Here is a 22,900-nt window from a genome sequence, read left to right as displayed (position 1 = left end):
TGTACATATTATGGGAACAATGGTTCACCTTGCTCAGTAGTTTCATTTATTTATTTTTAAAAAAACAAATTTTATTTGGTTTTTAAATAAATAAAAATACAACTGCCTAGACTGAACGCTTTGCATAAGCCCCTACTTTTACTTAAACCTGTCTCTGGGGTTTTCGACAAAAGCTTTTCACAGTCCTAACTGGAGATGCCAGGGATCGAACTTGGGAACAGGCACCTAGCCTCCTATCAGCTGCAATGCTATGCTTACAGGGAGGGAGAGGGTTGAAGCAAGAGCCACTGCTGCTCCTGCCTTGCATTGACCTTCCAACCACCACACCCTTCCTCCCAACTCTGCCAGTAAAGCCCAGTGATGTAGCCAAGGGCAGGTCAGATATGTGGCAATACACTTCCTTGCCAGCTTTCTTTGTTGGGACCTGAAGAACAGCTAGCTGCTCTATCCCTGAGCTCAGGCACTATAGGTGGTTCTACAACAATGTTCTTCAAGGTTTACTCTGGAGAACCCTGAGATTTCTTGGAAGCTTATCGGTAATGGCTGATGTTTCCTTGAAAGGCAGACCGCCCAACAGCCACTGATGCCCACCTTCTCCTGTAAAGTGCAGCTACCCCCCCGGGGGGGGATTTCAGTGACTCCTGGGCTTGAGCAAAAACAGCAGCCCTACTTTGGGACATTCTAGATATTTTTCAAGGTGGCCAGAATTGGTGAATTGCTGGGAGGTGTGGCTCCTTACCTTGCCTTTCGAAAACAAAAATCTCTAGAGGTTTTTGCAAAATAGAAAGCAGCTTCTGGGAAGGAGGACTCATGTGCGGGAGCCAAGGCTGAGAGCCAGAGATTCTGCTTAGCTGAGCAGGTCCAACCTGATATGATGGGGAGGTTATAGAACTAAGCTGCTGCAGATATAATACTTTCTTTACAGAAGAGGTGCAGAACCTACGGCCCTCCAAATGTTCCTGCCCTGCAACTCCATCACCCTCCGATGGGAGCAGGGCCATCTTAAGCTCATTGGGCACCCTGGTGCAGGGATCCCTCGGGCGCCCCCCACCCCCACTCTTAAAAAATAAATAAATCTCGACCTCCAGCTCTTCCCCTCCATTTTTTTTAAAAGGAAAGCTCTTCCCTTCCCTGGAGGCGCTTGCCGTCTCCCCCGCGCTGGAAGGCCTCGGGGATCCGCCTCGGCTGAGCGGAGAGCCACAGGGTCGGGAAGGGAAGAGCGCGGCCTGCGGAGAGGCCCAGCATCCCGGCCACTCCATAGTTTTAAGAGAGGGGAAAGGACAGCCCTTTCCCCTCATGGCTCTCCCCCCCCATGGAGCCAGCAGGGACAGCCCCACTCCTGCAGTCCGGCAGCGGAGGCCATGGGCGCCACGGAGCCAGCGGAGAGAGCCCCAGATTGTGCGAAGGCATCCGAGCCTTCCCGCCAACAGGGATGACCCTGGCGCTGCGTTTCATTGGTAGAGCTGCTGCCATGTGGCGTCGGCTCTACCAATGAAACGCAGCGCCAGGGTGAGGGTCCTAGAGCCCCTGCTCCGCTCGCTTATCTCCCTGCTCTCCCCTGAGCGGCGCGGCTGGCGGAAGGAAAAGGGAGGCCGCCACGCATCTCTCCCACTTGCTGGGGCGCCCCTCAGAGCCCCCAGAGCGCCCCGGCACCCTGCACCACTAGAGTCAATGGGCGAGACGGCCCTGGATGGGAGTTGAAATCCAATAATATCTGTTAGACCTCAGGGTTCCTACCCCCTGACTTTCCCACTACAAAGCCCTTTCCCATTGGCTATAAAATACTCTGCTTGCCTGGACTATCTTTCCACCTAGCAGCTGTCTGGAATGAGTTAGTTTCAAGGAGAGCTGGCCACTTATTGTTTTGTTTTGTTATGTTTTATGGCTATAGAAAATAATCCCAGGGAAATACATCAGGCTATCTCTGCCACAAAGGTTCATTGCCAAATGAAGAAACGCAGTGGTAGAAAGCAATGCTAATACTCTGTTATCTTTTTCTGACATTAATGGAAAGAGCAGAAGCCAGAGGTTTTAGAGGTAAGACACCGTGTTATACTCTTCCTTAACATGCATTAAATGCTTTTTTTATAAAGGTGATACAGCCCTCTCAGCCCACATTTTCATAGAATCATAGAGCTGGGAGGGTCCCCAAGGGTCGTCTAGTCCAACCCCCTGCAATGCTTACAGACCATTGCATGTTTTATGCCTGCATTGAAAAGTTTGAAAACTGTCATCTTTGCAGTGACAGGTTTTGATATGGTACCCGATTTCTGCATGGGGAGGCCTTCAAGTAAATGACAACTCAATGTATTTTCTTTGACATACAGAATTCTACAATTAGCAGTGGCAGTAGCACAGCTTCTGTATTTTCCCCCTAAAGCCCCTTTTCACAGGAGCAGGAAGTCTGTTGGTTGCCTCCACAATTCTGCATCCTTCACATTGCCTAGGTACCAGTGGAGAATATTCAGATAAAATTCTGCAAAGTTTTCTAAAGGGACGAGAAGAATTAAAATCTCAGGGAACTTACAGGACACCCCCCACTATTTACTGGTGGGATTCGATCACTTCTTGTCCAATTTAGGCTGCACAGTTAAAGCTGATTTGGAGCTGTTACGAAACAAACCCAGAATAGTTTCTCTTTTTTGTGATAAGTGATGGGAAAAAGAAGGAAAATACTTGCTGCAGCATCATTTAATCTCCCCACAGTCAAATGCTTGAACAGGTTGTCTGGAAGTGACCCAAGAATGGAACTTTTACCTGATTGCACAGATCTCTTTATCTTTTCAGAATGTCTTCGCAAACAACCTGATGTGAAGTACCGGGCCATTAGTGGCCAGGCATTTGTTGTGTCATGTGACGTACCACCAGAGAACTCTGCCTCAATTTTTAACTTTTCTCGTCTTCATGAAAGCCAGCTTCAGTGGATCTGGCGATCAAGAGATGGGGGAGACCCAGTGCTTGTCAGAAAAGAAACCACCAACCCCAGACTGCAGGGAAATGCCCTTTGGTTTAATCCAATAACAGTTCAACATTCTGGAACATATGTCTGCAAGAATAGGTCAGTTGCCATGACACATCTCAGTCGGACCTTTTGTGGATGTGTGCACTACTGTTTTGAGAATTCTACGGAGTGCTTATTTTCTTCATCATTATTACTATTTATTTCTTAATTACATTCAGTGTGGTCCACCCAGTTAAACACTTTTAAGTCTCATTTGTTAAAGGGGAAGAAATGTAAGCATCAACTTCATGTTTGGAAAAAAAGAGAGAGAATTAATTGTGCTTAATGAAGCCGGATCATTCATTTTAAAAGGCTTATATCTCATCTTTGTGCTTTCAGGAGCCTCTCAGGGTATTATGTTATTAAGTACTGTACAAAAAAAATATGAACTCTGTCCACTTAAACACATTCCAAATCAAATAGCACTTGACTTTGTTGTTTATATCTTGATACATTCTCTGGACAAGTTCTATTAAAAAAACCACCATTGTTATTTAAAACAACATTTTACAAATGTTCACTATTCAGACTTTTTTTTAAACCTAAATGTTACATATCACCTTAGTACCTTATTATCTCATCGTGACAAAATACGTTAATAGTATCCTTGAAATGATAGGTATAGGTAAAGCGACCCCTGACCGTTAGGTCCAGTCCTGACCAACTCTGGGGTTGTGGCGCTCATCTCGCTTTATTGGCCGAGGAAGCAGGCGTACAGCTGGCGAACCAGAAGCAGCGCATGGAAACGCTGTTTACCTTCCCGCCAGAACAGTACCTATTCATCTACTTGCACTTTGAGGTGCTTTCGAACTGCTAGGTTGGCAGGAGCAGGGACCGAGCAATGGGAGCTCACCCCGTCGCGGGGATTCGAACCACCAACCTTCTGATCGGCAAGCCCTAGGCTCTGTGGTTTAACCCACAGTGCCACCCGTGTCCTGGACAAATTATGTTAATAGTATCTTTGAAATGATAGTTAGTGCTAAATTGATAGGCTAGGATCCAACGATGTCTTGTCCCAGTTGGAAAGGCAATTCCACTCACACAAAGGAGTTTTTGTGATTCCTGCCAACTTCATCTCCATTTTGCTCTTCTCTGCACCATAACCCACACCATCCCCAAGGCTTTCCTTATTCTCAGGATCTAGCATTTTTAGTGTGTGTGTGTGTGTGTGTGTGTGTGTGTGTGTACTGGAAGTAGCAGTGTGGAGAAGGGACAGGAATCACTTACGGATCTTAGAATGCATTGCCACATGGTGACTAAAGCAGCTTTTCCCCAGCCTGGCACACTCGATGTAATGCTCTTTCTACCCTTGAAATAAATTGACCCTTTGGAACTCACTGCCCGTTGACCTTAGGCAATCATTTTCAGCACCTGCCAAAAAGATTTTTTTGTTTGAGCAAGCCTACCCAGACATGTAAATTTATTACATATATTAACATGTACTTTTATTTTTTAATGTATGTTTTTAAACTGCTGATTTTATTTTGAAAATTGTTGGGCTAACTTGTTTTTTAACGTTGGATGTTATCAGTCATTTTAATGTATATTTTTGGTAAACTTTGTAGAGGTTTAGTGGCATGTAAATAAATAACTACTGCTCCCACCAGTCCTAGCCAGCAAGGCTATGCTGACTATGGCTAATGGGAGTTGAAGTCCAAACCATATGGAAGGCATCAGACTGGGGAAGCCTGATTGATTGAATATATCTAGTCCAATATATATCAATAAATTGATATATCAGTATCAATATATCTAGTCCAGTTTGTATCACTTTTCACAATCTAGGTTTCTCTTTATGATTTTACATGTGTTTTCTTTTCGTGTCACACAGGAAAAGCAAGTGTGCCAGTATTTTCATAGATGTTCAAACAAGGAAGATGGCCAATTGTTCAGGTAGTAGCGTGAGTAACTTGAACCTACTTGTTCTCAGAAAAGGATCTATTCCTTGTCCAGGAAAAAGCTGTTACAGTGATTTTCAGCCGTCAGAAGTTAACTGGTACAAGGTAAGGGCGCCACTATCTTTAGAGCACTTTGTTTTATCAATCTGAGTCACACTTACTTGCGACAAACATACTTGTGGTGAGTGTGGGTGAGGGAAAGTTGCTCTCTGGTACTGTAATGGGTTAAAACTATTTCCACATACAGTTATTTAATAAATGAATCACTCTGTTGCCTGGATTAGTATCTTGGTAAATGATGACATGTTGAGAGAGCACAGGTATAATAAACTTGAAAAGACATAGCCAAGGGCGTTTGGTGAAGTGTGGATGTCAAAATTCACCGGAGTCATTTTTGTAAATATTTTTTAAAGCCTATTTCAATTTTGTAATGGTTTGCTTTATAGATCTTGCTCCAAAGTTAATGTGCTGTTAAAAGACCTTTGAGTCACAGGCTACACATGAAATTTGGCACTATAGATCTGTATGGTTTTTTCAAGTCAATATTTGAGGTGGCTACCCTGTCCTCACGATTCCCATTCTATGTCACTTTTGAACCCATGCACAACCCCTCAAAATGCTCTGTTTGAAACCCTGTGGCAGGGAAGAGAACATGGGAAGGGATTTGAAGTCAAGAAATGGTGGGCAGACTGAATGGCTTTCCAACAAGTTTCCTTTCCATCTGGGTTGTTTACACTTGCAAAATGCATGGTAGCCCTTATGACAGGACTAGGGCTGTGTTGTTCAACCATGTATCCTCAGTCATGCTTGGACTACAGGTCCCACCACCCTTGACAATTGGCTAGGCTGCTAGGGAGAAGGGGAGATTAATTTCAACAGCTTCTGGAGATCCAAAGCTGAAGATTACTGGACATGGGGAGGGAATGTAAAGTTACTCTTGAAACATCACCCCCATGACCAGATGTTTAGACTGGTTCAGGAATGGTGGGAGAGGGAGTGAGATGGGTTTGTGAAGGGAGGGAGCAACACTGAAACAGGAAAAGAAGAATCTCCCTGCATCCCGGATGGGGAACATCTAGCTTTCCAGGCATTGTTGAATTCCAACTACCATCAGACACAGAGCTGATGTGAGTTGCAGTCCAGGGACATCTGAAGGGCTGCAGGTTCTCCAATCCTGCTCTTCATCCTCAAACTCATTTAGCTGTGCCTCTTTTATTTTCCTGAGCCATTCCCCCCCCCCCCGAGATGTAGGAGAAAGAGATGGAGCTATACCAACAAGAGGAAGAGGGGTGCTTCTGTCTCTCACATTGATTCTCCTAGCCATTTTAAAAATTATGGAAGATAAAGGGAGGGGGTTGGTAACTTGGAGGAAGGAGGAGTATAGATCAGCTCAATAGATTCAGCCTATGTCAGCTGCCAATTCCTGTTTTACAGGACATTGCAATGTTTGCTTGTTTCTCTCGCTCCTTAGAATGGATTAAAAGTGAGACTTCAAAAGGATAAAAGACCACACCTGAGATTTGAGGATGATAGTATAGTATTATATCATGTCTACGATGCAGATAATGGTACTTATGTATGTGATTATACACTGACTGACAACAATACCCAGTGGACAATGAGAACAGTAGTAAACGTAACTATCATTGGTAAGTCACTTTGTTGTTGTTGTTGTTTAGTTGTGTCTGACTCTTCGTGACCCCATGGACCATAGCACGCCAGGCACTCCTGTCTTCCACTGCCAAGTCACTTTACATCCAGCTTAATAAATGGTTCTGATCTAATGCTTTATATTCTGGCACTTGTATTATATTACATTGTCTCCTATGATTTCCATTTGGTCTCTTCCATTTATATCTTTAAAGGGAAAAAACTAATATCTATAAATGCTATTTGTGTAGGTTGACTGAACCTGTCATATCAGACTACTGTAAATACAAGATTACATTAAATAATTTTCCTGGGAAGTAACAATGTGCTTTGTATGTATTCTACAATATACTGCATCATAAAAAAATTCCTAAATCCTTATTAATGCAATACCTTTAATTTGGCCAACTAAAAGGTTACAAAATAGTTCGCAAGTCCTAATAAAGGCTTTGGATTCCCCCCTCCCCTTAAAAGCTGACACAGCTGCCTTTGCTGTTTAGGATATATAGAGCTTTAAAAATACGATGTGTATGCTAATGAATCACCCTGTGACCTATGTATTTGATTTTAAGTTGCTTCCAGGAGCCATAGAAAGCTTCTTTGAGTCTCCATGGAAATAACATGACATGCCTAATTGCACAGTATATCCATTTATGGCTATTTGATGCCCTTCTCTCTCTCCACAAACAAAAAAGTATTGCCTGCGATTTAGCCATTGATTTTATCACATCATGTTTAATCTGGTTATTAATTCTACATGCAAAAGGCTCATTGGAAATTCCCTAATAGACCCCTTTTTTCATATTGTAGCACAAGACACTCTCAATCGCCCAGAGGTTCTGGATCCCAGTGGTGTGAGAATCCTTGAAGTAGAACTTGGTAAGCTGACTACGTTCTTAATTTGTTTTGTAATGTTGGCAATAGGTAAAGGGATCCCTGACCATTAGGTCCAGTTGCGGATGACTCTGGGGTTGCGGCGCTCATCTCGCTTTACTGGCCGAGGGAGCCGGCGTACAGCTTCCGGGTCATGTGGCCAGCATGACTAAGCCGCTTCTGGCAAACCAGAGCAGCGCACGGAAACAATAATCCAGTGCTATTATTAGTGCTATCTTTCTAGAAAAAGAGGTGCTGGAACTCACAAGGAACACCTCCCTCGTTGTTTTAGACTAGCAAAGGCGCCCACCTGAGAGGTGCTGGAACTGAGTTCTGGTGAGTTCAGGATGAAAAAGAAGTTCTGATGATTATTATATCAAATATTATTATATATGACTACTATGGAGCTCATGTTCTGCTTATGGGTTCCTCCTAAGCATTTGGTTAGCTCAGGCCTGGCATAGCGATTGGACAAAGTGAGGCATCCATCCCTCCAGCACGTCAAAGGCAAAAACCATGATGCCATCTTCCCATTTTTTCTCACGCGAGGAAGCTGATGCTTTGTGTGGATGGGTAGGGAGTTAGATAAAGCCTCTGGGCTCCATTTCCAAAAGGTGAAAAAGGATGAAGTTGAAGCAACTCTCCTGGTGAGGCAGAGCTGCAATGCTAGCTTCTCAGGAGGCATTTTGTTCCTACTTATTGGGGTGGGGTAGGGGAGGGTTTGCAGTAACAGGCACATTGGCACACCAATGGGAGCACCAGATTGTCTCCATGGCAATGTTTCTCCAGCCTCTCCCCTCTACCTCCCGATAAGTGGCAGGGACACACCTTCCAGTGAGTTAGGGGACTTTTCTTGCATGCAAAGACAGGCTCTGGCGGATTGAGTAGATGAAACGAATATTAGGCCCAATGGTCAAAAAGGCGGTTTCTGCATGCACTATAGAGGGGCAAATGGGGCTTGTAAAAAAACTGAGAAGGTAGCCCATTTAGAAGAAGGATAACTCTGATCCTAAACCCCTGGAGGAGAAAAGGCTAAGGTATAAACCAGGCATCCCCAAACTGTGGCCCTCCAGATGTTTTGGCCTACAACTCCCATGATCCCTAGCTAACAGGACCAGTGGTCGGGGAAGATGGGAATTGTAGTCCAAAACATCTGGAGGGCCGAAGTTTGGGGATGCCTGGTATAAACCCTACACAAATCCATAGTGGAGTCCCTAAGACGGTTGGATGGTGTCTTGTATGCCTCCTTCCAGCAACCCCTGCAGCCAAGCTGGTGCCAAACATATCACTCTGCTTTCCTTTGGACCACATCAGCAAGGCTAAGAGGGGGTCTTGTTGTTTGAGCAGCCCAGGACCGCCATACACACTGGCTAGGTTTGTGCCTTGGGAAGGTCATTTTGGTGCTGCTAGCGCAGTGGTTTGACTTCACCCCAGAGGCGTACTCCATCCACTGGACAGATGGCCAACAACAACCAACAATATCGCCCTTCACCCGTAGATCTCAGGGCGGTTCACAACATAAAAATACAGGAGAAAACACAAAATGCACAATAATCAACGACAACACAAACCAATAGCCCACATCCCCATGCTTCTACTTCAGATCTAAAAAATGTGCGTCCATACCGATTTTTACGTGTGGTTTTTCCTCAGGGCAACCGCTTGAGCTCAAATGCCGAGCGCAGTTTGGTTTTGAACTAAATGCTTCCTCTTTGATTCAGTGGTACAGAGAAACCGGTGAAAGGAAGCAACTGCTAAAGCAAAAATGGTATGTAAATTGGATACATGTATTTGTAGAATGTAAGCAGCTAGCAAAAGAACAGTAGAGCCAAAACAGTATTCTTGTTTAGTTTCATACTATAGTTCCCTTCAGCCTATGCCAGCATGGCCAACGATAGAGAATGATAGTTTGGGGAAATCTGTTGTAGCACGTGATCAAAATGCTAATATAACTGGAAGAGGATTAGTGAAGGTTCTTCCATGTTTTCCTCTCCTCCCGTACACAGATGGGATTTCTCTCTTTCCATGTGACTCCAACCTTGGTCTTGGTAGTAGTTCCATAACTGTGAATCTTTAAGTCCTCTTTTTGGGAAAAGGATACAGGGAAGAGGATACAGTAAACTGAATGGGAAGCATAATGCAGTCCAAGCTTTGGCTGGAGATCAGCAGTAATGTTTAAGGCAGCAGAATGTTTAAGGATATGAATTCCCTGGGAAGAGGGGTTGTTGTTAAAGCACTCTAGGATTTGTAGCTGTGTGAGAGGATTGTCTCCTAACAATTCCCAGTGCCCTTAACAAATTACAGGTCTACAGTTCCCAGGATTCTTTGAGGGTAAGCCATGATCTTTCTCTGGGTGGCCTCACCAAATGAGGTCCATAGAGTGGCTACTGAAGAGGTAGCCTTTTCAGTGTTGGTAGCCTGGTTATGGAATACCTTCCCCAGAGAGGCTTTCCTGGAGCCGATGTTATGGTTCTTTTTCATACCAAATGAAGACCTTTAAAGAAAAATATTCTGAAGAATTTTCAATGTTTCAAAGTACTTTTTAGATTTGCTGTCCTGGCCTATTTACCATTGCTGGTATTAGATTCTATTTTTTATCTTGCGTTTTTGTATTTGATGACACTATTGTGGTTGTGATTATATAGCTAGTAAGAGTAAATAAATGGAAGCAACAAATGGATATTTTCAATCTAAAGAGTGTGTTCATGGGCTATGGCTCCTACAGGGGTTCGTTGGCCAGGCTCCAGGGGAGACGTTGTAATCCTGTGTTTCCGTGAGGTTGCTAGTTATGCAACTGCCCTGATTTTTGCAATTTGGGTCATCATCATTGCCTTTATAGAAATCAGAGCCATCACCTCCATGCTATATGAAAACAAATATGAGTTTGGTGGCACCATGGACTACTGTAAGTCTTTGAGAATGAATGCTACAAGTGGCTGACGAAAGCATTATTCTATTTAGGGTCAATCCAAAGGAACTAGAGGGCAGCTGCTTTGATCTTGCTTTCAACCTGACCAATTTAACTGAAGAGGATTTAAGCAGCCAATTCGTCTGCCTGGCTCAAAACTCCATTGGGAACACCACGGGGGTGTTCAGATTTAAGAAGAGAACAGAAAGAGGTAAACTGGCAAACCACCTAGCTTGCGGTGTTCTTTTATTTTTTATTTATTTTACAAGTTACATTTGGGATAATATCCCAGGTATGCTCCTGGGCCTTGATTAAAATTGCCTTTCCGTTTCCTGATAGTCAGAGAGGTTCTTTAAATTGTGACAGCAGGGAGAGGGGAAAAGAGTACAAGCTCTGAGATTCTAAACCTGAAAACGATGGTATCATTTTAATTTTAATTTTTTTATTTTACCTGGGGAAGCCATTTGGCAGCTCGGTCTTCACATGCCCTACTCCAGCATCTCTTGATCTTCTTACAAACCAAATTTAAGAAGGGAACAAACCAAACCCCACCGAAAATAAACAAATGCTTCTCTTATTTTTGCTTCCTTCTAGCTCTTCACTTCCTGCTCACTTTGTGCTGTTCCATGACAACTGTATTTCTAATCTTTTTGGGAAGTATGGTGGTTTACCGGCACTGGATTGAAATAGTGCTGTTATATCGGAATTATGTGGCCAAAGATGAAACTGTCAGCGGTAAGAGCTTGCGTTCTACTTTTCTTACCTTGGCAATTATCTTTTCGGCGAACGGTCTCTTCTCTGTTTATTTATGACACATGTACCCCGTGTTTGCTCCAGGAAACGCACGGTGGTGTACGAGGTTCCCTTATTTCCTCACAGCAACCCTGTGAGGTAGGTAAGATGGAGAGGTTAGTGACCGGGACAAGATCGCCAGTAGCAGTTTGTGCTGCTCACCTGGCTTCCCAGAGCCAAGAGGTAGAGGGTTGAGGCATCAGGGAAATGCACATGATATGGGAATAGCGACAGGACTGCAGGATGAGCTCTGCTGCTGCCTGCTTCCTCACTTCTCTCACTCTAAGCATCCAACAGTGGTGCTTGGCTTTGGGAAACAAGGTGCACACAGGTGGCGCTGTGGTCTAAACCACTGAGCCTCTTGGGCTTGCTGATCAGAAGGTTGGCGGTTCAAATCCCCGCAACGGTGGTGAGCTTCCATTGATCTGTCCCAGCTCCTGCCAACCTAGCAGTTCAAAAGCAGGCCAGTGAGTGCAAGTAGATAAATAGGTACCTACCGCTGGGACAGGAAGGTAAACAGCATTTCCGTGTGCTCTGGTTTCCGTCACGGTGTCACGTTGCGCCGGAAGCGGTTTAGTCATGCTGGCCACATGACCCAGAAAGCTTTCTGTGGACAAACGCCGGCTCCCTCGGCCTGAAAGCAAGATGAGTGCCATAACCCCATAGTGGCCTTTGACTGGACTTAACCAACATACCTACCAAGTTTCTGTGGGAGAAATAAGGGACCGGACCGGACGTAGCAGACCGGAAGCAGCGCTGCCGCCATTTTGGAACTGGGCGGAGCATGCTCAGAAGCGACTTTTGATGCTGCTTTGCCCAGTTCCAAAATGGCCGCCGCGCCAGAAGTCGCACTGCAGCCATTTTGGAACTGGGCAGAGCTGCATCAAAAGTCGCTTCTGAGCATGCTCCGCCCAGTTCCAAAATGGCCGCTGTGCCAGAATAAACCGGGGGGAAAACAAAAAAAAAATCTGTTTTTTCAGCTGAGAACAGCTAGAAAAATGGGGGTTTCCCGGGGAATACGGGAGACTTGGCAGCTATGTTAACCATCCAGGGGTCCTTTACCTTTTTACCTTTAACATAAAACCTCATATGCTGTGAGTTAAAAATAAATAAAAAAATAAATGCAGATTTGGGAAGGGATGATTTAGAACGGAGACATTAAAAGCATCGGGTAAAAGGTGAACTCAGCTGGATAAAGCAAAAAACTTTGTGGACAGCAGGATCTAGAATCATTAGAGTGAAAGCAGAATGTTGGGGTGAACAATTATGGATTGAGAAAAGGCTACAGTTTTGTACACAGCACCCAGGGCCAGGTCACTTATTCTGGCAGGTGAGGTAGAAAAATCCACATATGCCAAAACAACAATGAATTAAATACTATTAATTTTCTGCTCTTCTATGACGCCCTAATTCAACTGCCTGATGTGATGATCTCACTCTGCCTAATTGTAGGGACCCTGAGAGGTCATGCAAAATTACTAGATAAGTTTGATTAGCTGTGCACTAATGCAAGGTTTGAGAGGATGTGTACAGCAGAGTGTTGAGTGGGCGGGACACAATTTGTGGGTTTGTACCATGTATTTAACTCTTGGCCTCTGCTTTTGTGCTTACTTTCTTAGAAATCACTCTGCATTTATTTATGACATTTCCTGAATATATAATTATAAACGACATTATGTGCACAGTTGAAGAACTGGGCAATTATAAATTATGGAGTGCATGCTCCAGGGGGATTTGAAAAATACTACATGTTAAGGTCACGCAATTGGGGACTCGGTGATAATACCTTTGCTGTCACCTCATGGCTCATCATTTGGAAGTGGCAGGGAGGAAAGAAAGAAAGGGAAAGTCCTCAGAAAGAGTTGTGTTTCAGTATGAATCAGGCAGCATGACCTCTCAAGGAATACTGCTCAAGGCGGACTCCTAATTTTGTACGGTGTGGGTGGAGACATACCAGAATGATGAGCAAGATCTCTTTTTTTTATAATTATATTTATTGAAATTTTTGCAATAAAAAAAATACCACACAAAAATACAAAAGCTTAAAAAGTAGAAAAGAAATATTAAGAAAAACAAAAGAAAAAGCACAAAAGGAAAAAAAAAGAGAAAAAGGAAAAGTAATATCTCTAACAATATCTTGTCCCCGACTTCCCCGTCCCTCCCCTCCCGGGTCTATTCCGTATCAAATTTCACAACTTCTTTTTTTACCCCACACAACAATTTCTATTAAATTTTAAACTACATTACTTTTAACTATTTCTAATAATTTCCTTTAGCCTATAATTTCCCCCTAAAAAGATAAACTATTTCCTGATTCAAATTCTATCCAATCTTATAGCTAAACCTCAAATCCCACCCCCTCCCTCCCCAGGTAGCAGTTTCCCCTTTTCCCCGGCCAGCGTCTTCATACTGTCCAATTTCAAGCCTTTTGATCCATCCATTCATCTACTTTATATTCCTTCTTTACCCCACACCCACTCTTAGCCATTCTAAACCACCCCATTCCTCCTTCTTCCCCTTCTGTTGTTTTAATTCTTCCACCAGCCTCCCACCCTCATCTTTATTTCCAGTATCCCCTATTTCCAATCCTCTGTCTGGTCTGCGTCCCCTCACTCTCACTGGGGGGGCAATGGCCAGACTCTTTCCTCCCTCCTCAGTTTCTTTGTTTCTATCTGGGATCTGGTCGCCCTCTCTCACTGGGCAGACCAGGTCCCAGAGTCCATCTTGTTCCTTAGCATCCAAAGTCACGTAGGTGGTCAATGCTTCCTCTCTCACAGGTTGCATTGATTTCTCAGTCCATTGCTCCTTATTTTCAGTCCGTTGTTCAATGATTTCTTCTTCTTCTTCCATTTCTAAAATTTCCGTTGGGGATATCTGTTGTTGGTCTTCTTTTAAAGTCTGGATGTTAACTTTGCCATAACGTACTTCCTCTGTCATTTCTCTAATAAAGTCTAAAATATGTTGCAGCTCAACCTCCTCATTTGTAAGCGGGTTGTTTTGGCTGGCAGCCTTCCTTGTCCTTCTGTGTTCCCGTGGGAATTATAACCTGATCCGCCAGAGATGGTACTGTAATGACCAAACTAATTCCTTTGTTTGTTTCCAACCATATTTGTCATTTATAATTCAAATTCTTAACTCAAATTTTCCAATTCTCCACTTTGTCACGTCAATCAACTTAAATATAGTCCAAAATATAATCCAAAAAAGAAAGATCACAGAATCGCAGCAATTACTCTTTATAAATCCTTATGTTGTCAACTGGTCGCGGCTTTAGGCTCCTGCCCCCGGTTTCCGGGAGGGGGGTTCTTGATCACGATATCAAATTTACCAACACAGTCTAAAATATATATATTCCCCCCCCCCTTAGTTCTGCCTTCTAAGGGGGGATACAAGTTCAATTTTCAGGGGGATCCGCGCCCCTTCTCTTCAATCGGCTGCAGGCAAGTTAGTTGTGGCACAGCCTTCCGGGTAGGGGGGGGGAACGACCTCCGTTTTTTATTCCCCTCCCAAGTCCAAATTCTTCTTTTAAAATCAAATTGAATTATCTTACTCACAGTCCAGATCTTAATTTGAAGGTATCTGCCGCTCCTCTGTCTCCGGCTCAGAGCTTCCCGCTACCGGGGTAGCAATGGACCCAAGGCTCCGCCATGTACAGCCTGCTCTCGGAGGCTCCAACGGGGGCTCTCCGGGCGGTTTCCATGGCTTTTTTGGAGCGCTGCTGGGTATCAGCCCCCAGAACGCACAATCTGGGGATTCTCCGGGAGGTCGCGGCGCCCGCGCGACTCTCCCCCTCCCCGGTAGCGGCGGGTGTCTCGGAGACCGAAACGAACCCCGCCGGCGGCTGATGGCGGCAGACCGGAAGTCCATGATGAGCAAGATCTCATACCAAAATAAAAACTTAGTTGGTCTTTAAGGTGCTACTGAAGGAATTTTTTTATTTTGTTTCGACTCAGACCAACACGGCTACCTACCTGTAACTAGAGCAAGATCTTGTTAGTATAGAAAGGCCTGTTTAGCCCAGCATAAAGAAAGCTGAGTGAAGAGACAATTAAGCTCAAGGACAAGGCAGGTGAAAAAACAAAACCTCATGAAATAAAATGAGGTCAAAAAGCTGGAAGATTTGTAAAACAAAAAACCCTGAAATTCTGAAGAAGAAAGAACAGTTGGGAATCTGTTTTTATTTTAAATACAGTTGTACCTTGGTTTTCAAAAGCCTTGGGAGTCTAACATTTTGGCTCCCGAATGATCGAAAACCAGAAGTGATTGCTCGGTTTTCAGATGTTCCTTGGAACCTGAACATCTGGCACAGCTTCTGATTGGCTGCAGGAGCTTCCTGTAGCCAATCAGAAGCCGTGCCTTGGTTTCTGAACATTTTGGAATTCGAACGGATTTCTGGAACTGATTCCGTTCGACTTCCAAGGTACCACTGTATTTTGCTCTGCCTTCCTGGTTATGTTTAGTCTAGTCCGGAGAAGCTAAGATGAAGAGCAGACATAGCCATCTTCAGATACTGTGTGTGGAGAAGGCTTTTCCTGCAGAAGATGGAACAAATCTGTTGTCATTGCTTGAAATAAACTTGGAGTCGAGTGTTGATTTCATGCTCTTTATTTCAGCTCATGGCAAACAGGGAGTGAGTCTTCCCAAAAACCTCTGGCTATATTTACATTATTTACACAATGGGTCCCGCGTGATTGACTGATTTAACTCCCCTCCTGGAGCCGGATTGGGCAGCTCCTAAAGATCAATCGGGATGCTGCCTTCTAGGATTCTACTTGCCTATTGTTCTAGGATCCAAGCTCAGTACATAACATTGCTCCAAAGGTGGGACCAGAACTAAGGGGTGGGTGCTGAAAAGAAGCTGATTGTGGTTAAATGTTAGGAGAAACTTCTGATGGCATTGGAAAGTGATGAGCTGTCCTTTGCTGTAGATATTTAAGCAGAAGCTGGATGGTCAGGAATGCTGTAGTTTCATCCTGCATTGTAGATACCGCACAGGGAGTATGGATACAAGGACCTGTCAGTTTAAGTTTTGTCAGGTTCTCATTTTTCCAATCTTAAATCCAGTTCCCCACATCTGGACATCAATTTGTCAAATTTCTCCCCCGAATCCTCATGGAAATTATTTAGCATTTTAGTGCCAATTTCTTTTAGTAAACACATTTTTGTATGCAGTTTTGACTAATGTATGCATTGCTGCTAGCAATTTCCCCTAATCTAAAGAATCCCATTTTCACTGATGTATTAATTTTATTGCATACTTTCTCATAATATATGTATTTTCTGGTTGGAGAGCTGCACCACTAAATTCAAATAAGTGTGAATTTCAGAGGGAGGCTCCTTATGTTGTTTTGGATAAGTGCAAACTTGATAGGTTCATCTTTAAATGTGGACTGAATTGATTTTTCTCACCCATTCCTAATCGTGGCTTGGACCATATGAGTGCCTCGCTCACTTACTTCTCCAAAATTCTTGCACAGGCAGCTTGTATTTATGAAAGATATTGAAGATACTTTAAAGTATCTAAAAATACTCTCTGGAAGACTAGAAAGGTCACTTGCTAGTGCCCCAGATTATGTACAAAAGGGGTGGGTTCAAAGGGATTTCGAGAGACAACATGTTCTACTTAAGGTTGCAAGGCACATTATTAAAATAGAAATCGTTTCCGTTTGGGGCACAGCATAGTTTCCAGAAAATAGGTCATGACCTATGAAGAAGATACTATATGTGTGGTATGTACATGTTCTGGAATATTGTGGTTGACCGCAGTTTCCCAGAATGTGTGCACCATATGTACACACACACACACACACATGTGTCTGCACATGGGGTTCACTCAGTTGTCTACAAGAGAGTGACTTTCATGTGAGAATTTGTTAACAGATGAAAGTTACCTCAGTTTCTTGGCCCCAGCAAAGGTACCTTTGTAGTGTAAGAAACCGGCAGTTAACACTCTGTTGTCTTGTAGTGGCCTCTGCTGGTCAGATTAAGAACCGACTATTGTTTGGTGTTTTTAAGGATTAATTTATGAAAGATGAAGATGCCGTACCCCTGATTTTACTGGGACACCCCAGAATCCTGGCTTCTGATTGGATCCCGAAATGTCCCATCTTTTGGCCCTGCACTCCTGCGCGAGCCAAAAGACACAGTTTGCCCAGGGGCCTTTCACAAGCCAGGCAAGGAGTGAGCGCATCATTTTGAGAACAGCAGTGGCAATTTTTGTACTTTTGTGCGGCAGACGGACAGCCGTCTCTCTTTGCATGCATATGAAGGGAGAAGAGGGTGATATTTTTACCCTCGGTGTGGCTCTTCACGCTATGCCTAGCAGGGTAGCGGGTGCTTTACTCTCTTCTTTATCCTATTTAATAATATCAGCTTCACTGTTACATTTTGGAGTCCTGTACTTCTAACAAAAAACGTCTTTATACACACATCACCGTGTTCCATGATTCCCTGTCATGGACAAAACAATAGCCTATGGAATCTGCTCCATTAGGGTAAATGAGGCATTGCCCCACCAGCCTCAATCTGCCCTCTGCCTTCCTCCTACCTTTCTTTCTTGTTTCTTTTTCTTTTTCATATATCCTTTATTGAAAAAGGGAAAGTAAAAGATTACAAGTGTAATAAGACATGATAAACAGGAAGAAACAAGAAATAGTACCCATGTAGAAAACAAAACAGAACAGAACAGCAGCAGCAACAACAATGATATATATCAGGATGCATGAAATAGCATATGAGATGCTCTTATTTTGTTACATTGAGCTGCTCAAGGTTTATTGGCAACTGTGTAACAAATATTTGCATGAAAATTGGCAAGTAATTTTAAAACGTAATTTATTCATTAAATTCATTTGCCACCTGCCAACAACAGGGCAGCGTACGCCAATCAAAGCAATGCATGCAATGAAACCATACAAATATATTGATTAAAAAAAATACTCCGCTTTTACAAAAAACAAAAACAAACCCATATTTAATATTCAAAATGTCCAAGAGCAGAGATCTGGACTGTGCTGAGAAAATACTGGCACCAGCCTTCAGGTGGGACATGGGGGAACAGAGAATGCCATCTGTCTTATAAACAATCCAGGGAGGAGCATCAGCCTCCTCCTCCTCCTCCTCCTCCTCCTCCTCCTCCTCCTCCTCATCCTCATCCTCCTCCTCCTCTGTCCCAGGGATGCCCTTCTAGAACTTGGCCAAGAAGAGATGGAGAACAAAAATAGGACCAGTTGGCTCCGCCTTGTCATTGGCTCTGCCTCTGCCTACCATGGACCTTTGTGCCCTAAGAGTTCCAATGGAGATCAGCCACCACAAGCTTTATCAGGATACAATACAACCCTGAGTATTAGATATCCAAAGGGAGAAACTTTGTTGAAAAAACAGAAGAGGAAGAGAGGAGAGCAAAGGGGGGAAAAGGCATTGAAAAGCCTGGCCATGGGAGAACAAAGACATCGTGACATTCGGGGCGACAAACCGCTATGTACAGCGCATATGCAGTGTCGCTACATACAGTGCATGCGCTGTACGTAGCGACACCGCATATGCGCTGTACATAGCGGTTTTTCTGCCACCGCTGTTCCAGCACTGTGCAGGCGGTCCCGAGATCCTCTGCTCGTGGCTGCAGCCGCGAACGGAGGATCCTGCACATGCAGCTGTGGCGGCGCGATGCCTGCTCACGTTGCCTTGAGCCCCGCAGGGTGCCTTCTTGTCACACACCCCCAGACATGGCACCCGGGGTGCACCGCCCCCCCCCGCCCCCTGTTGTGACACCAATATACTAAGAATCCCTGGGGTGGATCTAGAAACATAAAAAAGGCAATTCAGTTAAATGTGTTGTAAACTTCATACAGGGGAATCCCGTTGGCAAAAGATGGCACTCTACAATGCCATCTGGTGTCACAGTGTTATAACGCAAATAAAGCACTTTATCTTGATGAATGTCCCTGCTCTGTTCAATATGGAATAACTAGCTGTTTTGGCAAGGCATATTTGCACCTAAGGTACAGTTTGCCCAGAATACCAGAGATGGTGGTTTGACTCAAAGAGGTTATGGCTGAAAGTGAGATTTGAAAGTGAGATGTGCCTGCTAAGAAACGAGGGGGGAAATTTAATTTGCCTTTCACTTTTTAACATTTTCCATTGCACTTTCAGTAGTATTTTTTACCATCTCTACGGCTGGTCTCCTTTAAGTGGAAAAATGGGGGGGGGATTCAGCAAAGACTCCTCTTCCATCGTCACACCCCACTATTTCAGAAAAAATGTTGTTGCCTCCCGCCTTTTCTCACATCTCATCTTTCTTTAAAGGATGTTTGCTTCTTCGCTGCTTCATTTAACTTTGTCCTTTTAAATTTTTAGATGGCAAGGAATTTGATGCATTTGTGTCCTGTGCAAAACCAGATCTCCCTGAAGCATATCACACGCTACTCGATGAGGAAACGTTTGCCTTGGAGATTCTCCCTCAAGTTTTAGAAAACAAATATGAATATAAGCTATGCCTCACTGAACGGGACATCCTTCCAGGAGGAGGTAACATCTCACATAACTGCGTAATAATAAAACCAACTCGTCAAACACTTACTGTATATTTTTGTTAGGAAACTTTATCTGCCCCTAATGTCCACATGTAGATTTGCATATACAGTACAGCAAAACTGGCGTCCCTTCACCTCTCACTTTCTGTTCTGCTCGCTTCACTATGCCATAGTTGTGGCGCCCTACAGCGCCCCCTAGGCTTGACGCCCAGTGCAGCAGAAACCACTTGCACTGCCCTAAAATCTGCCAGTGCTCCTGTCCTGCTTTGGGGAGGGTGATTTTCAATGAGAAAATAGGACAAGGAAGCAGCCACTGAATTTGTGCCTCAGGTTACAATCCTATACTTTTATTTACCTGGAAGTGAGCCTCATTAAACTCAGTGAGATTTACCTTTTTAATTTTTTTTTTGTAAATAGCTTTGAGGGTTGTGTGTGTGTGTGTGTGTGTGTGTGTGTGTAAACAACAACAACAACAACAACAACAACCAGGTATATAATTTTTACGAAATAAGATAACTAATACTTCTAACTCACAGACATGCTTATTCTTAGTTCCTATGGGATGGAACAAATGGTTTGCAAGCACAATTCCTCCCTCTTCCTAAAAAAGTTGTGAAACATTTTATTTCATGCTTTAAGAAAGCAAAACAAGGCTGGGTTTGGGAGACGAATTGCAGGTTTTCAGCTTGGAAGGGGTGTTCCTCTTTCTCCTTCTCAAGGCTCAAAGACTACAGCTGGTTCTGGGCCATGGTGGGTTTGGAAAAGAAACTCTTGCTCTGCCCCTTACACAACCCTTAGAAACAGCTTTTGTGATGGATTGGAGTGTGGTATATGTGGCTAGAATGTCAGTCGGAAGTAGGACTGGAATGAGGAATGGAACTCTTCAACATTCCCTTGTCCATCAGGTTTAAAGCACATTCGAGCCAGTAACCATAAAGGCACCTTCCAGTTTCTGCCATTCTTCACCACAGATGCTTTCCATCATCCTTGCATTCACCACTCTGTGCCAGGGTATAAGAATATCTGCAGGGAGGCAGCGTGTTTTGTATAATAAGTTGGTAAGAATATTTTTGTCCCTTTCCCCAGCATACACTGATGACATTGTAAACGCTATCAAGAAGAGCAGACGGGCAATTGTGGTGTTAAGCCCAAGCTATGTCAACGGCCCGGCCCTCTTTGAGCTCGAAACAGCCGTCAACACTGTGCTGGAAGACAAGGCAATAAAACTCATCCTAATTCAGTTCAAGTCTTTCCAGCAGCCACAGTCATTACCTCACAATGTGAAGATAGCTCTCAGGGTTTTGCCCAGGGTTACCTGGAAAACATCTACCTCTCCCACTGTGAATAAGCAATTCTGGAGGAAACTGCTGCGTCACATGCCAGCGAAACATCCCAATGGAGCGGAAGACAAGTGGCGTCGGTTTCCCCCCCTTTGGTTATTGGGCACGGATAAGAAAAATGCCACTGCAGGGAGGACAAATTGGACAAAAAAATGGAGGAAGATTTGGGAAAGAACTTCCCTGAACTGAAGACTTGTCAGGAGAGGGGCTGTAGCTCAGTTTTAGAGAACATGTATCAAATACAGAACCTTCCTTAGCCTTAAAAGGATGTTGGGCTGTGGAGCTGAGAGAAACCTTGACCTGAAACCACAGAGAGCCATTGGCGGTTTGAACAGACTTTGTGGCCCAATGGTCAAACATCATATGTTAAAGTGTGGTTGTCATTCACTCATAAATGGAAATATCCTTATAGAAGTCAGTATTTTGTAGTAGTAAAAGGTGCTGAGTGCAGTTGAGCTGTGCCATGCTTTCATAACACAACTATTTATTGATAATTATTACAGGCATCGGGGGTAATGCCCACTTGCTGGAATAAACTTTGGACAAATAAGTGTTTTTGTACCGTCTCTGTTACTGGAATGAGATTGTGGTTCCCAACTTACAGGCTGTGTTCAACTTACTCCCTAATAAAAGTGTATTCATTGGTAAGTCTCAATGGCGGAAATGTGACTTCAGTAGTTTCAAGATAGTGGTTTGTATAATCTCCAGTTATATCCGTGCTTAGTCAGAGGCTAAATATGATATGTGTAACCCCTTATTGTGGGCACCTTTCCATTGTTGGCAAATTCAACACCACATTGTGCCCTGGCACCCTTGGCATTTGGTTTCATGGAAAGGACTAGAATTTTGAGTAAAGACCTTTGAACATGCCCTACATTCTCTAGGACTCATCTACACTTTCCTTTGCCCCACAGTTTCTTCCATTTGGTCTGTGACTTCTAAGCATGCATCCAATAGGTTTTTTTTCTTTTCTCCCGCATATTTCCCCAAGAAGACTCTCTGTTTACTGGAAAAAAAAAACAACCAATTGGCTTTCTCAATACCATTTTCCAGAATGACCCCAATTACCAAGGTAAAGTGGGATCAGAGGCCTGTTCTCCTAAATTCATCCCCAGACTTCAGTATATGTGTAAAATGGGAATTTAGTATAGAAACGTGACATGCAGCAAAACATGGCTGTACATTCTCATGCCCTAGGCATTCCATCACCATTCTCTCATTTTTCTTTCTCAACTTGCATTCTTTGAGAAATCCAACATTAAATTGCCTATAAGCTCCCTCAATATATTTGCAAGCACAAAAAACCCCCCAAATGGCCTATTTTAAAAAAATTATTGAGATATTTTTTATTGCAAAACCATTTACATAAGAGATCAAAGAAAAGAAGAAGAAGAATTGGGACAAACAGAGAAAAAGGGCAAGACCACAATAACAACACTAGACCTTAACTAACAACACATCAACTAACATCACACACTCTTTTGACTTACGATTCACCTCTTTGTGCTTTCAGCGTGTTCTTAGCCTATACACACTTCCTGTTGTATCTATTACATATCTGAAATTATCTACATTTATCACTTTCTTTTTAATCTTCAAGATTCAATCTAGACCTGTCAGAAGATTTACATTTCCACAATATTGTTTTAAATATTCTTTAAATATTGTCCACTCTTTACACTTTACACACTTTCTGGTTTGAGTTTCCTCTTATTCTCCCAGTCATTTTCACAAGTTCTAAGTATTCTATCATCTTCGCCTGCCAGTCAAGCTTTGTAGGAATTGATTCACCCTTCCAGTTTTTTGCTACTAGAATTCTAGCCGCCATGGATGTGTACAGTACATAAATATATTTCTTACGTTTTTTGGAATTTCAGTGGACATGATGCCTAGCGGAAAGGCTTCTG

The 22,900-nt window shown here is 43.5% G+C and overlaps 1 protein-coding gene across 1 annotated transcript; it reads left to right on the top strand.

Annotated features, from left to right (window-relative positions):
• Window positions 1-1,895: 1,895 nt before the first annotated feature.
• On the top strand, window positions 1,896-21,648 carry IL18RAP (interleukin 18 receptor accessory protein). The gene is made up of 10 exons (XM_035116818.3): window positions 1,896-2,037; window positions 2,788-3,058; window positions 4,833-5,004; window positions 6,371-6,548; window positions 7,360-7,428; window positions 9,076-9,190; window positions 10,384-10,541; window positions 10,925-11,065; window positions 19,478-19,648; window positions 20,740-21,648. The coding sequence occupies exons 1-10, from the start codon at window positions 1,974-1,976 to the stop codon at window positions 21,180-21,182; spliced, it is 1,782 nt and encodes a 593-aa protein (XP_034972709.3). The 5' UTR covers window positions 1,896-1,973; the 3' UTR covers window positions 21,183-21,648.
• The last annotated feature ends 1,252 nt before the right edge of the window (window positions 21,649-22,900 follow it).

This window comes from Zootoca vivipara, chromosome 4 (genome assembly GCF_965207765.1).
Source record: "Zootoca vivipara chromosome 4, rZooViv2.hap1.1, whole genome shotgun sequence".
Classification (NCBI taxonomy): domain Eukaryota; kingdom Metazoa; phylum Chordata; class Lepidosauria; order Squamata; family Lacertidae; genus Zootoca; species Zootoca vivipara.
This window is presented reverse-complemented; position numbering and strand designations above follow the sequence as displayed.

What these genes read in the sequence shown, in the direction of transcription:
- IL18RAP (XM_035116818.3), top strand. Translation starts at nt 1,974, where the DNA reads ATGCTAATACTCTGTTATCTTTTTCTGACATTAATGGAAAGAGCAGAA. An exon ending in AGTAAACGTAACTATCATTG is followed by an intron (nt 6,549 to 7,359) that starts GTAAGTCACTTT and finishes TTCATATTGTAG; the next exon opens with CACAAGACACTCTCAATCGC. An exon ending in CAAAGATGAAACTGTCAGCG is followed by an intron (nt 11,066 to 19,477) that starts GTAAGAGCTTGC and finishes TTAAATTTTTAG; the next exon opens with ATGGCAAGGAATTTGATGCA.